Raw genomic sequence first — 15,221 nt, 5'->3', positions numbered from 1 at the left:
AGATTGCGCCTGCAAGTCTCAAACTGTGGCAAAAGCAATGGCTTGGTGAAGATGTCAGCAAGTTGATCCTTGGAAGAAATAAACTTGATATGTAGTTGCTTCTGAGAGACACGTTCACGCACAAAGTGATAGTCAACTTCAATGTGTTTCGTTCGGGCATGGAATACCGGATTTGCAGAAAGGTATGTAGCACCGATGTTATCACACCAAAGAACAGGAGGCTGTGATTGGGGTATACTTAACTCCTGAAGCAAGGACTGTACCCAGATAATCTCTGATGTGGCATTGGTCACAGCCTTATACTCAGCCTCAGTACTGCTACGCGAGACAGTAGCCTGTTTCCGAGCACTCCAGGCAATCAGGTTAGAGCCAAAGAAGACAGCATAACCCCCCGTGGATCGCCTGTCATCCGGATTGCCAGCCCAGTCTGCATCAGAATATGCTGAAAGACAACCAGAGTCAGACGGCCGAATATGCAAACCATGAGCCACCGTGAAATGAATATAGCGCAAAATCCGCTTAACAGCAGACCAATGAGTGTCACGGGGTGACTACAGATACTGGCAGACTCGGTTAACAGCATAGGAAATGTCTGGTCGCGTGATCGTCAAGTACTGGAGCCCACCAACAATACTCCGGTACTCGGTCGCATCAGAAGAAGAAAGAAGCACACCATCAACATCATTGAGCTTATCAGTGGTAGACATGGTTGTAGTCGTCGGTTTGCACTTAAGCATCCCAGCTCGCTGCAACAAATCCAGAGAGTACTTCTTCTGCGTCATAACAAGGCCAGCAGCACGAGAAGTAACCTCCACACCAAGAAAGTAATGAAGCTTCCCAAGGTCCTTGACCGCAAAATCAGCACCAAGTGAGCGAACAAGCGCAGTAGCAGCCGACTGAGAGGAGCTGACCAAAATGATATCATCTACATAGACCAACAAGTACATAGTAACCTCAGGCCTTTGAAGAAGAAACAATGAGGAGTCAGCAGTTGATGATGCAAAACCATGAGCACGAAGAGCCATTGCAAGACGAGCATGCCAAGCACGAGGAGCCTGCTTCAGACCATAAATTGCCTTGGACAGACGACAGAGATGATCAGGGCGATCCGGATCAGAGAAACCCGTAGGCTGGCGCATGTAAACCTCCTCCGCCAAGACACCATGAAGAAAAGCATTTTGAACATCAAGCTGACGAAGAAACCAACCTCGAGTAACAGCCAGAGAGAGAAGAAGTCTGATGGTAGTAGGCTTGACCACTGGACTGAAGGTGTCTTCATAGTCAAGTCCAAAACGCTGTCGAAAACCACGAGCAACCAGACGAGCCTTATAGCGCTCAATGGACCCATCAGAATGCATCTTCACTTTGAAAACCCATTTGGAATCAATGACATTTACCCGTGATTGTGGAGGAACAAGAGTCCATGTCTGATTGCGAAGAAGCGCTTGATACTCCTGCTCCATGGCCTCTCTCCAATGAGGAATGCGCATAGCAGCTTGATACGTGCGTGGCTCAGAGGATGGATCTGCGAGAGCAGCAGACATGCACGCCGCTAACCAAGCAACTGTGCCATCATGACGTTGCTTAGGCTGAAAAATGCCACTCCGACTGCGCGTATGTGGACGTAGAGCAGCAGCAGGAGCCGGCGGAGGCGAAGGTGACGGAGACGTGACGGTCGCCGGAGATGCAGGAATCACCTCAGGCGAGCTCGGGACAGACGACTCCGGGCTGCATGGCGAAGACTGGCCCGACGACAGGGGCTCAGAGGCCATGGGCGAACCGAGGGTGGGCGAGGCCAGCTCCGGTGACACCGGCCCAGACGGCCTTGGCGAGGCGAGAGCAGGCGAGGCCGGCCCTGGTGAGAAGGGCCCAGACACCCTGGCGAGGTAGGGGCGGGCGAGGCCAGGCCTGGTGATGACTGCCCCGATGCCCTGGGCGAGACGGGGACCGAGGAGGCCGGCCCAGTCGGCGGGGTTGCAGGGCGCGACGATGGCGAAGGCAGCCCAGAAGCCAGAGGCGACCGGGCCAGGACGTCGATCGGCCGTGCATGAGCACGGAAACCGAGGCCATGCAGGGGCGCCATGTGCTCCTCATGCACAACAGAAGGTGCCGAGGATGAAGGCGATGGCGACGAAGAGGAAGATGGCGCTTCCAGAATCTCCAAACGAGCCCCACGACCAGTGCCTGCACCATGGTTAGGCAACAATAGAGGAGAATATGCAACATCATCAAATTGGTCAGAAGCAATAGAGGATGAATGCATGACAGGTGGCTCGGTAGTGGACACAGGGAGGTTGGCAAAGGGAAAAACATGCTCATCAAACACAACATCCCGAGAGATGTAGACACGATTAGTGGGAACATGAAGACATTTGTATCCTTTATGAAGAGAGCTATAACCAAGAAAAACACACTTCTTGGAACGAAACTCGAGCTTACGCTTGTTATATGGACGGAGATGGGGCCAGCAAGCACACCCAAACACCTTGAGAAATGTGTAGTCCGGTTGTTCATTAAGGAGAACTTCAATGGGAGTCTTCATATTCAAAATACGAGTGGGAGTACGATTGATGAGAAAACATGCAGTGGTGAAAGCATCACTCCAAAAACGAAACGGAACAGATGCATGGGCCAAAAGAGTCAGACCAGCTTCAACAATGTGACGATGCTTACGTTCTACTGAACCATTCTGCTGATGTGTATGTGGACATGCTAAACGGTGAGTGATCCCAAGCGACTGAAAGAAGGAGTTGAGGTTGCGATACTCGCCACCCCAGTCTGACTGAACATGAACAATTTTGTGCTTGAGAAGGCGTTCAACATGTTTTTGGAACTGAACAAAAATGTCAAACACATCAGATTTACGTTTGATAAGATAAAGCCAGGTAAAGCGGCTGTAAGCATCAACAAAACTGATATAATAATTATGACCACTAACAGAAGTCTGAGCAGGACCCCATACATCTGAAAACACAAGTTCTAAAGGATGTTTCACCTCACGACTGGACTCCGAAAAAGGAAGTTGATGACTCTTCCCCTGCTGACAAGCATCACACACTGCTACATCTTTATTACTAGACACATTACGAAGCTCATGACGACGCAAAACATGCCGGACAATAGGTGTGGCCGGGTGGCCAAGACGAGCATGCCACTGTGACGGAGATACTCGAACTCCACTGAAGACGCGAGCGACGCCAGGATGCTCCAGACGATAGAGACCTTGGCAAAGCCGCCCACTAAGAAGAATGTCCCTCGTGCCCCGATCCTTAATAAAAAGATCAAAAGGATGAAATTCACAAAGCACATTATTATCACGAGTGAGTTTAGGAACTGAAAGAAGATTACGTGTCACAGATGGAACTCGAAGAACATTGCGAAGTTGAAGACTCCTATTGGCATGTCTAGTGAGAAGTGATGCTTGACCAATATGAGAGATGTGCATACCTGCTCCATTGGCGGTGTGGATCTTGTCGGATCCATGGTAGGGTTCACGAGTGTGAAGCTTCCCCATCTCACTGGTCAGGTGCTCTGTCGCCACAGAGTCCATGTACCAGTGGGATCAATGGAGTAGGACTGAGTGTGTCCCTGTGGCTTCTGCGGCGGCGGACGATCAGCCATGGCGACCTAACGAGCAAAGTTGCGTGTATCCTTCCCGTCATCGCCAAGACCAAGAAAACCCCGCTGGAAGCGCTTGTGACACTTCGAGGCCCAGTGCCCATCGCGACCACAAAGCTGGCACACACGTGGACCGCCAGCCCCTGGTAGCGTCGCAGTAGGAGGAGGGGCCGAGGCGGGTGGTGGTGACTGCCCCGAAGGAGCCTTGGATGAAGCAGAGGAGCGACCACCCTTGGTGGCGGCGTTTGCCGAGAGGGCGTCGTTGCCCCTGGATCGGCGCGTCTCGACTCGTTGCTCAGTAAGCAGGAGGCGTGAAAAGACCTCGTGTGCTGGCATGGGCGTGGAGTTGCCCCTCTCATTGATGATCTCGACTAGGGCGTCATACTCCTCATCAAGACCATTAACGATAAACGAGTTGAACTCGGTGTCGGTGAGGGGCTGTCCAATGGAGGCCAGCGTGTCAGCGAGACTCTTGACTTTGTTGTAGAACTCAGTGGCGGTGGAGTCAAGCTTCTGACACTCCCCAAGTTGGCGACGGAGCCCAGATACACGAGCCTGCGACTGTGCCGCAAACGAGCGCTCAAGAATAGTCCATGCCTCGTGGGACGTCTTGGCGAAGACAACAAGCCCAGCAACGGCCGGAGAGAGCGACCCCTGGATGGAGGAGAGGTTCGCCTGATCCTGCCCTATCCAGACACGGTGAGCCGAATTATAGACCGGACCATGCACGCTGTCAACCAGCGCAGGAGGGCAAGGGAGAGAGCCGTCGACATAGCCAAGCAGGTAGTGACTCCCAAGAAGCGGAAGAACCTGCGCGCGCCAGAATATGTAATTGTCCGACGACAACTTGATGGTGATGAGATGGCCGAAATGAAACGGCGGCGGCGGCTGCGATCCCATCGAGGAGACTGGCTGAGGTGAGAACACCGTGGAGACAGTCGGAGGGGCAGCCGGCGCGGTGACAGAGGGCGCGATGGCCGCGGTTGACGCCGCGAAGCCTGCCAGCGCGACGTCCTCCGCCACCAGCGGCGCAGTGGCCGAGGGCGCGACAACCGCGGTTGACGGGGCGGCGGTGGTGTGGGCCACAAGCGCCTGCCCGGGCGAAGTAGCAGCCGGCGGAAGCGCGAAGAGGGAGCCGACGCTCCGTGTCCCGATCGGCGCCTGAAGGGAGGCGGCATCCAGCGGCCTCGAGAGAAGTGCCGCGAGGGAGGCCGGCAGAAAACCGGTGGCGGTGGAGCCGGACGCAGCGGCAGACGTCATAGCAGTCGGGCGACGGCGGCGGCGGGCGCGGCGGCGGCGGCGGTGGCGGCGGCGGCGGTTTAGGGTTTTTAGGCGGAAGCGGACGTAACCTAGCGTGATACCATGTAAGACAATAGACTTTGAGGGGAACCGGCATAACCCTCTAGGGATGGCCTATCATATATATATATAATGAGGTGGTATACAACGTTACAATATACACATGTAAATACAATCTAACAGCTGTGCACGGTTCCGTTGAGCGGGCTCCATTTTCTTTTCCCATTGAGGACTGACTGTGAAGCCGGACGGACGTGGACGTGGACGTGGACGTGACAGGAATGTTTGCCTTGCCTCGGGCTCGTCCTGCTCTGCTGCTGCTAAACTGCAATCATCTCTCTTTGTCAACAAGAGGATTGTAGCCAAGTCGGGTGATGAGATGAGAGTGTCATCATCTCTTTGTACTGGGAATCCATCCATCACCCTTTTCTCGACAATGAGCACACAATTGATGATGCCACTAGCAAATGTCCAACCCAACTGCTCATAAAATATGGTTGGCACTGTTGATGGAAGTGACCACCGTATAGGGGGGAGAGGAATATACCGCAGGATGGTAAAGTACAAAGAGGAAGGGATGCTAAGTACAGTGTTGATTAGTACTCCTAGCTGATTGATGGACAGGTGCCTCCGCTGCTGTGTTGGTGTTGCTGCTGTGGGCTGCAAGGAGATTTGGATCATGCCCAACCCAGATTATATTATACTAGTACCTGTATCTAGATCACTCCTTCCTAGGCTCATCATAGAATGTAGCAGCTTCCACTGAAAGACCATTGGTTGTCTGTCTGATTTGGTCCCCCTGTGTGTGTTGATGGCATTTTACGTATGTGTGTGCTTGTTCTAATCTCACTCATGATAATTCATCTGTTGCATCGCCATGATTTTTATGCACAAACACTGCCGATGGATGTAGAATTTGTATCTGCTCATGCAAGTTGATGATCTGTACTGGCATATAATCCTATATGCATGCAGTATCTCCTAATGAATCAGCCCAATTATGCAGACAAGGCAAGATGATTTTTTTTATTACTTATTTTTTTTTAAAAGGTGTGTATTATATTAAATAATCAACATAGGTTCATTACAATCATCACCGACCAGTCGCAACACGCAGGCTGGAACTGAACCGATCAACACACCCTTACTCACACCACTCCTACCCAAACTAGCGAGAGCGTGGGCAACCCTATTGCCATTTCTAGAGATCTTATCAATAGTAAAATCAGGAAGTTGGCCCAGCAAACTCTGAATTTCCCTACACAAGCTACCAATGGGAGATCTATTAAAGTCCTTTGAAGAAATTTGTTGGATGACATTCACACAGTCGCTCTCAATAACTACTGGCTGGTCTATGAACTGCATGGTATCTCGGATTCCTTCAAGACAGGCTTCAGCTTCGGTCGCCTCAGCACTAGCGCAGTTAGTGATTGTGTTCCAAGCAGATCCAATCACCGCCCCATTTGTATCTCGTAGAACAGCCCCCCAAGCTCCATGGTTTGTCTCCTGAATAAAGCTTGCATCAACATTTAGTTTGAGCCAACCTGAGTTAGGTCTGGCCCATTGATAATCTGCAACTCTCTGTTTAGTCTCACGGAATGAAATGTCTGGCATCACTTTTTCTTTTCCTTTAAAGTCAGGTAGCGACTGTCCCGATCTGATCGCCGCATAGGAGCTAGCATAACTTTCTAGGAATTCTGCTGATGCCTTTATTGTATCTTTCCCGTCACCAAATATAATGTTATTTCTAAGGTGCCATGCTCGCCACCAGATGAAAAGGAGGTGTGTACGCTCCTCCTCATTCGCCTTATTACTTAGGTGCTGACACGACAAGTAAATATATTTTTGATAAATGAGCCACATGAAAGTTTTTTTTGGTTTTGTTTTTTGAAACCAAAGCCAGCCAGCCAGCCACCTGGAAGTAGATGAGCTGCACCAAGATCAAAGATCACGGGAAAGGCTCCTGACATCCATCTGTCAAAACAGAGTTTCCTGAGCAGGCCATGCTTCGGACTTGGTGAGGCCTTCATTAATTATAATTATATATAACAACAATAAAACAAACAATATAAAGGTGAACCAATCATAAAAATCATTAATAAAGTGACAAACCATTAGACAACAAAATCAAGTCTATCCAAGTTGTCATGCAGAATTATGGAACCTTCACTACTCGCTATACAAAAGGCAATAGTAATAAATTAGAGTCAGTGTTGCATTCACTATCATTCTGTGGCTTACAACAAATTACACTAATAGCTACCAGTTACAATGCTCTGATGCAATGACCAAGCACGCACAAAAACTCCGCGGTTCACAGTTCCAATCAGCTCTCCTCAATCTCTGGATAATTTGACAAACTAAGGTGAACTAGACTTGCAGTAAAATAGTGGCCACAAGGGCGCCAAAGCAGACGGCTAGGCTAAGCTCCAGTCTGTTGTGGTTGACACCTGAAAAAAAGGGATAGTCACTTTTACAGGCTCCAGAATGCACCACGACGGAGAAAGAAGAATATTTTAGCTTACCGTTTTGCGCCGATGTTGCTGCAGGCCTCTCTGGGATTATAGGTCCAGGAGCAGCCGCTGACAAAATTACCAAAAGTCAAGTGAAAGCCCATCTTCAATAAAAGCAACAAAAACAGCAGGAAGCTTGTGACGGATTGCAACTGTCGATGCACATTGAAGTACTCCAATGACACAACCACTTGGCTCAACTGTTCGCAGCACACAACTTTACAGCCCAGATGAAAGTTGTAGGCAATTTATAATAAAAAAAAGGCATAATGATAATGATTTCATTTCACGTTATTTCAGCAAAAGAGAGATAACATACTACAGCAGATTTAGATAGAAGATTTCAATTTGTAAGTAGCCTACTCTGCTGAATAGTTTAAATTTTGAGAAACAACCACAAGAGATCAAGTATGTAAACAACTGCATAATCAGCACCATAGGTAGATAACATACATTTATTGCATGTCGAAGCCGATGCTTGCAAAGAAGGCGACCATGGGGCAGCTATGTTATCATTCAGATCACATGTGAAACTAATCCCAGAAGAAGGGTCAAATGATGCATCAGAGGGCATACTTGGAAGAAGGCATCCAGATTCTGCATCCAACCACAAAGCACGGATCAGCAACAATATATCAAGCCTAGTTTCTCAAGCTGTTTTCAAACTTATGGTGCGAAATTCAATGTAACTAGTAAGGCCTAAAACTAATATCCCAACCAGTCTGGGCAGTATAACAGAACTAACTTGTTTGGGACTAAAGGCTTTGTTGTTGTTGTTATATAACTGGCAGCTATTTATCTCAGTGTATTGGTTTCTTCTTAGTAGGAATTAATATGAGCATATTAAGAGTTTAAGATTTCAACTTATATATGTCTTTCCATCTCTGGATGGTAGCAAGTGGAGTCCTCTCCCGAACTGATTTGAGACTAACTACAATTCCGTATTGAACTGATTCATACAGCTCTTTTTAGTCAGAAATGATTCATATGGCTGATTAGAACAACAAGAGTTGGCGTAGGCTAGAGCTGAAACCCTTTTTTTTTCGGAAAGGAGGATTACCCCCGGCCTCTGTATCGAGCGATGCACACAGCCATTTTATTATATTGTTCAACAGAACCCAACAAAACAAATACATGAATCAACCCAAAGCCAATGTCCTGGCAACAATGTCGCTACACCTAAAGCCCTGACCTCGCATCAACACACACCATCTAATCCGGTAGCCTCATCAGGCTGCCTGCCGGCAAGCCGAGAGCAACCAGTCTAGCTAGAGCCTCTGCGCGCACCGCATGCGCACCCTAGAATCAACCGCCACCATCTTCCCCCGTCCCACCTGCAGGAGCGGTCAACGCATTCACCTCGCCAGGCCATTCTGCCATTGACGTCACCACGACGCCAGACAACGCCACCATCCTGCGTGCGTCCATCAACATGTGTCTGTCGCCGAGACTCCGCTGCGGTAGATGCAACACCGCTCCTCCTCTTGTCCCCTCCAGCCAGCACCTGCTCCAAAACGTTGCCCCCGGAGGAACCGCCAACGTCCGATCCGGGAGACCCAGATCTAGGGTTTCCCCCGGAGCATCCGGAACGAAGTGATGACGGTTGCAACCAACGATGCCTTCTACAAGGAGACGACACCTAAGATGCCGCCATCGTCCCCCATGACCGAGGTCGACACAAATTTCGCCAGCAATCGAGGCACTCCAAACCAGCAGCAGGCCAGATGAGCTATGCCGTGACAGCGCACGCAGCCGTCAGTACGCCAGCAGGGAACCAGCAACCCTCGCTTATCCCTCAACGCACCGCCGACCGACCATAGGCAAAACCGACGACGGATCTGGGTGGGGATCAGATCCACGGCCGCCACCGCGCCCACCATCGCCTGAGACGTGCGATATGCGGGCTATGGAGGCTAGCACGGCCACGGCATGACCAGGGGCGCTGCCCTGGCCACTGTGCGCAACTCCCCCTAGGCCACGCCCCAGCCACACCAGGAGGTCGCCGCAGCATCAAGCCGCCACCGCGACAAACACCGGAGGCAGCAGCAGATGGGAAATCAGCAGCACAATGAGGTCTCTAGCGGCACTAGGGTTCGCCCCTGGCGTCGCCCTGGGGAGACGACGCGAGGGGGTTGCGAATCCGTTTCTCTTCGTCTGTTTTGACCTTTTCCCAGACGTTTTGAAACCCATAAGGCCATAAGATCTCGAAACCAGGCCATGGTTCTGGCACATGGATATTTAACTTCCATGCACCCATGTCCATGGCTAGTTCTTTGGTGCTATTCCAATCGTTCAAATCTCTCTTTACGGACTCCTCCTGTATCAAGTTTGGTCTACCCCGACATCTCTTGACATTATCAGCACACTTTAAGCGTCCGCTATGCACTGAGACTTCTGGAGGCCTGCGTTGTATAAGCCCAACCCATCTGAGACGATGTTGGACAAGCTTCCCTTCAATCGTGCTGCCCCAACTCTATCACATATATCATCATTCTGGACCCAACCCTTCTTGTGTGGCCACATATCCATCTCAACATGTGCATCGCTGTTACACCTAACTGTTGGACATGTCACCTTTTGGTTGATCAACATTCAGCACCATACAACATTGCAAGGACGAATCGTTGTCCTATAGAACCTGCCTTTTAGCTTTTGTGGCACTTTCTTGTCACAGAGGACACCAGAAGCTTGGCGCCACTTCTTCCGTCCAACTTTGATTTGATCGCTCACATCTTCATTGATATCACCATCCTTCCACGACCCCAAATATCGAAAGGGTCCTTTTGAGGTGTCACTTGCCCATAAAGGCTAATCTCCTCCTCCTCCTCCTTGTGCCTAGTATTACTGAAACCGTACCTCATGTACTCATTTTAGTTCTACCAAGCCTAAAACCTTTCGATTCCAAAGTCTGTCTCCACAACTCTTAACTTTCTAATAACCCATGTCTGACTATTGTTGACTAGCACCACATTATCCGCAAATAGCATACACCATGCGATATCTCCTTGTATATCCCTTGTGACCGCATCCATCACCAAAGCAAAAAAGACAATGGCTCAAAGCTAACCCTCGGTGCAGTCCTATTTTAACTGGAAAGTCATGAGTGTTGCCATCACTTGTCACAACATTATCCTACATGTCCTTGATAAGGGTAATGTACTTTGTTGGGACTTTGTGTTTCTCCAAGGCACACCACATTACATTTCGCGGTATCTTATCTTAGGCCTTCTCCAAGCCAATGAATACCATATGCAGGTCCTTCTTTTGCTCCGTGTATCACTCCACAAGTTGTCGTACCAAGGAAATGGCTTCCACGGCCGACCTCCTAGGCATGAACCCAAACTGAATTTTGGTCACACTTGTCATTTTTCTTAAGCGTTGCTAAATGACTCTCTCTCATAGCTTCATTGTATGGCTCATCACCTAATGCCATGGTAATTAGTACAACTTCAAACGCCCCCCTTGTTCTTGATTGGTACCAATATACTCCGCCTCCATTCTTCGGGCATCTTTATGATCACAAATATTTTCCCTTTATTACTTTACATCTAAATGATCGCAAACATATACTACAAGCTGATCAATCACATTTCCTCATTCCGATTTCCGCCTTTAGGAAAGGAATCATGGTTTACACCCTTATAAAAAATTGTGACATGGTTCATGGGTGGCGGCATACTCTCCGGATAGGCCCCCCACCTACTTCGCTTTAGGCATGGTTTTGGTTTTTTATGACTTTGCTAGATGCCGGCATTTTGTGTGTCTGTGTGTAGCCGTGTGCATCCTAACTATGCAAAGGTTGGATGTGTCTCATTTCTTGTATTCTCTTGATGCGACAATATGAGTCAGTAAAAGCGCTCTTTATCAGGAAAAAAAAGAAAAAATGTGACGACTTGAAATTTATATCGCTGGCCTCCTATTAATACATATTTATCTGGCACAATGTTTAACATATACTGTTATTTTTTATTAGACTCGGTATGTTTGAAAATACAAGCATGGTGAGTACTGAATACGCAACATTAGTCACATTGCAAGTAACACCGTATTCGTCAAAGCGTAAACAAAATGTGGTATGACACGCAAAAAACGTTAATATTTTTTCTGAGAACAAAAAAAATGCATACTAGCCAAAATATATATAAAACAACTTGAAATGCCAAATTACCTTGAGATCCAACTGCATGCCAAATCATAGGGGAGTCGGTCAAATGCACATACCCAAGACAAAAAAAAAAGATCAAGAATTCAGTCATTACAGATACATAAGATGCAAATTAAAATATGACTCTACTGCAAGTATCTAAGTAAAATATACTGTCTAACTTACCTTGAAGTGAGAAATCCTTCAATGTTACTTGGCATGAGCTATAAACATTTGTGCTGACCTTCATATCTTGTAATTTTGCCCCAAGGACTGAGGCACAATTCAAAGCTTGCAAATTTGTTATGAAACTTTGCTTTTGCAAGTGAGATACGTAACTGTCCATCGCCTTGCAGCATACAGTAATGTTTTTAACTGTACCACCACACTCCTTTGCAACCTTACTTGTGTCTGGGAAGCTTAGTGGGCAAACTGGAAGGTTCAAATGAAAAAAGAAAATCTCAGCAGAAATGCTGCTGCCAGTGAAGAATTGAGAATAAAATTGAACCTAGCACCTATTTAAATAAATTAGAAACTAAATACAAATATCCAGGTATGGCACCTGTTCCTCAAAAGGCAGAGTACAAGAAACATTTTTAATCTGACAAATATACATTCATGGCAATTCTGATGTATTACTGCACTAATAAATATTTTATTCTTTCGATCTAATTGATATGTTCAAGCCCTGTCACACCCAACACCTTGCTGGTAATGGCCCACATATTGTGAGAACCTTGCATATTGCTAACACGAAGATTGAACTGAAAAACTCAAGCTCCTATTGAGTCATAGGCCTTAACGCAGTCAACTTCATATATGAGCAAATCATTCCATTTATCCGCTCGGCCAAACGAAAAATTCAAGCACCCATGTACACAATATTTGGTGTCTTGCTTTAAATTGCGATATTTTTGTCTGAGCAAATAAAGTATGGTGGTATGGTGCTTAAAGCTAAATGTCTGTCGCAGCCTTTTCCTACCTATATAGCCATGAGAAGATTGTAATATTTCACACACACACATATACATATAGTAATGCTATGCATGGGTATTATCTTTGTGCTCCAACAGTATGTTCTATGGGGCTAGACAAGTGGAACTGGTGACACACTATCAGTTTAATGGGTGCAAACATTGGCTTTCTGTTACAAAATTCAAGTAAATCAATCTGCCTGCTCAACAGGATAATGACATAAATGTATGCAGTCGTTCTAAAAGACTAAGATCTACTGACTGATGGGATGATAATTCAAATTTAAGCAAGTTATTAGTTTGAATGTACGTACCTCCATTGACATTACAGTTTGATATCTGCCTGAGCATTTTGGTTGCGGATGATGGCTCAAGCCTGCTGGATAACCATCTAAGTACAACGTTCCTGCAACTGTCAACTTTGGGACTGGCAGTGTCGCTTGTCAACGCAGCGTCCTTGGAAGAGATTTTGCGGGCAGCATCACTTATAGCACTCTGGCATGTCTGGCTGCAGCACTCGTTAACAGGATCGACCTTCCGGCAGGCCTCGAGGAGCTTTGATGAGTCGACGACGCTCTCAAACGCATCAACGGTGCTAACGGGGCACGACCCCTCGGTGGCATTGGAGAGGTGGACGGAGCAAATGCTGCGGAGATCATCACTCGCGCCCTGGCTCATGAGCAGCTGCTGGACGTCAGAGAGACAGTAGTTGGCAAGAGTGGGATCCAAAGCGAGGGACCCCGTCTGCTTGCTGGACTGTCCTATGAGGATGGTGAGAGTGGCCTGGAGCTGGGGACAGCAGATGACATTGGCGAGGAACGGAGCGAATGAGGCGAAGCAATCGACGGCCGTGGTGGTCATCAGGCCATTGATGGCAGTGAAGTTCAGTGAGCATTTGCCTGCATCGAGGGGGAAGGAATTCAGTTCACAGCTTAACCTGACACTGACAAAATCGAAATAGAAATGTGCAGTGAGTTGGGACCTGACAACTTGGGCGTAGAGTTGTTGTAGAAGGGCGCGAGAGGGGCAGGCGCGAGGAAGGGGACGAAGGGCTGGGGGGAGCCGGTGGGCGAGAGCTCCGGCATGAGGCCGCCGCTGTCGTCATCTTCCTCCGCGTGGTCGATCCGGTGGAGCACCGGCGGGCCCTGAGCAAATGCCTGCCCGGAATTCCCCAACAGCCCATGTAAACCTGCACATTGACAAGTTGGCAGCCCAAATCAGTGGCTTGTTCCCGCAGCCAGGATTTCCGCAAACCCCGCCTTCCATGACAGATCAAAAATCGAGAATCAGCACCAACACTGGCTAGGACCAAGCATTCGTATGTTCGGCGGCTGGGCACACTTCAGTGATTTGCAAGAAAGGGAAGAATCGGAGTCTGGCTAGGCAGCAGATCAGCAGAGTGCTACTCACATAGGCAGGAGAGGAGAGCGGCCGCCACGGACAGCCGGCCTGCGGGTCCCATACGCCGGCCGTAGCGCACGGCGAAGGCGGCTGCGGCTGCGGCAACGAAGAGGAGGAAGAAAGAGCAGAGGCCGGAGAGGGAGGGACGGAGCCGCTGCTTGTGTGTGAGTGTGAGAAAAAAAGGGAAGTGGAGAAAGTGGACAGCTAGGGGAGCGCCCCGAATTGCTAGGCACACCCAGGATAAGATCTGCTGGAGCATTTGCCTTCTTGTTTCAACGCTAGTACTAGAACGACAAGAGAAATTCAAGATAGTATCAAACGTATTCTTATTTTACTTTTTTTTTAAATCTTATAAGGTGGGCCACAGACAATTTTTGTCAACTTCTCCATGAGTCAACACTTGCTTAAGTCAGCCACCTCGAGCCTCTCTACTTTATTCCTTAGGCGACAAGTTGAGTACGTAACAATATATTGTTTGACATGCCATGTGTTTCTTTGTATCATTTGACCATATAATGTACAAAGATCCTGTTTGTTATTGTAGATGGAGTAAATTTTACTATTTGCCCCTAAGCTTCTTGTTGTGACAGAATACCCCATTGTGTAGAATTTTCACATTTTACCCAATTTGACGAAACGTTGTTATATAACTTTGACGCTTTATCCCTGTCCTCGGGCTGCGCCCCGCGGCCTGTCAACAAGGCCAACATAAGGTGTAATGAAAAACTGAACCCCAAAAATCGGCCAGAGTAAGTCGTTTATGTAGCAAGCCAAATCAGCGCTGAAGCATGGGGTCGACTTGTTGGATTGGGAAAAAAATAAAAGGGGTAAAAAAGTGGCAGCAGTTTATTTAAATTGAGAAAAAATATGAAAATTCTGCTAAATGGGATATTTTCTGTCACAACTGCGAAACTTAGGGGTAAATGAGATTTACTCTATAAATTAATATCTTGTTGTTTCCTTTTGGTGATAGTATCGCCGCATATATGCTAAAAAATGGTATACCTTGAATATCCAAGATGTGTTTTTGCAGGTTATCAATGATCATGTGGCATCGCATGATTGTAAGGCTTTTACCTGTGAAGTTTATAATGACACTGCTTGCTGTTGTGGCAGATGCAACATACTTAACTTCCTACAAGATTGAGAAAGTCTATGCTCTGTTTTGAAACAAGAAGGATGACTGAATGGTTTTGCTCCCAACATTGTCTTGTCTGATCCAGCATCATTCCAGCATGGGAGTGAGTGGTATGCTTTGGGGGTACATATGCA

At 47.9% G+C, this 15,221-nt stretch overlaps 1 protein-coding gene across 1 annotated transcript; it reads right to left on the bottom strand.

Moving 5' to 3' along the window:
• Window positions 1-6,992: 6,992 nt before the first annotated feature.
• On the bottom strand, window positions 6,993-14,125 carry LOC119363942 (uncharacterized GPI-anchored protein At1g61900-like). Its single transcript, XM_037629314.1, has 8 exons — window positions 13,959-14,125; window positions 13,531-13,737; window positions 12,863-13,447; window positions 11,761-12,006; window positions 11,599-11,610; window positions 7,884-8,027; window positions 7,443-7,499; window positions 6,993-7,367 (listed from the first exon to the last, which is right to left on the bottom strand). The coding sequence occupies exons 1-8, from the start codon at window positions 14,008-14,010 to the stop codon at window positions 7,288-7,290; spliced, it is 1,383 nt and encodes a 460-aa protein (XP_037485211.1). The 5' UTR covers window positions 14,011-14,125; the 3' UTR covers window positions 6,993-7,287.
• Between the last annotated feature and the right edge of the window lie 1,096 nt (window positions 14,126-15,221).

Source organism: Triticum dicoccoides, chromosome 2B (assembly GCF_002162155.2).
Source record: "Triticum dicoccoides isolate Atlit2015 ecotype Zavitan chromosome 2B, WEW_v2.0, whole genome shotgun sequence".
Lineage (NCBI taxonomy): Eukaryota > Viridiplantae > Streptophyta > Magnoliopsida > Poales > Poaceae > Triticum > Triticum dicoccoides.
This window is presented reverse-complemented; position numbering and strand designations above follow the sequence as displayed.

What these genes read in the sequence shown, in the direction of transcription:
- LOC119363942 (XM_037629314.1), bottom strand. Translation starts at nt 14,010, where the DNA reads ATGGGACCCGCAGGCCGGCTGTCCGTGGCGGCCGCTCTCCTCTCCTGC. An exon ending in AAACTGTAATGTCAATGGAG is followed by an intron (nt 12,007 to 12,862) that starts GTACGTACATTC and finishes TGAACCTTCCAG; the next exon opens with TTTGCCCACTAAGCTTCCCA. An exon ending in AGCAACATCGGCGCAAAACG is followed by an intron (nt 7,368 to 7,442) that starts GTAAGCTAAAAT and finishes CCTTTTTTTCAG; the next exon opens with GTGTCAACCACAACAGACTG.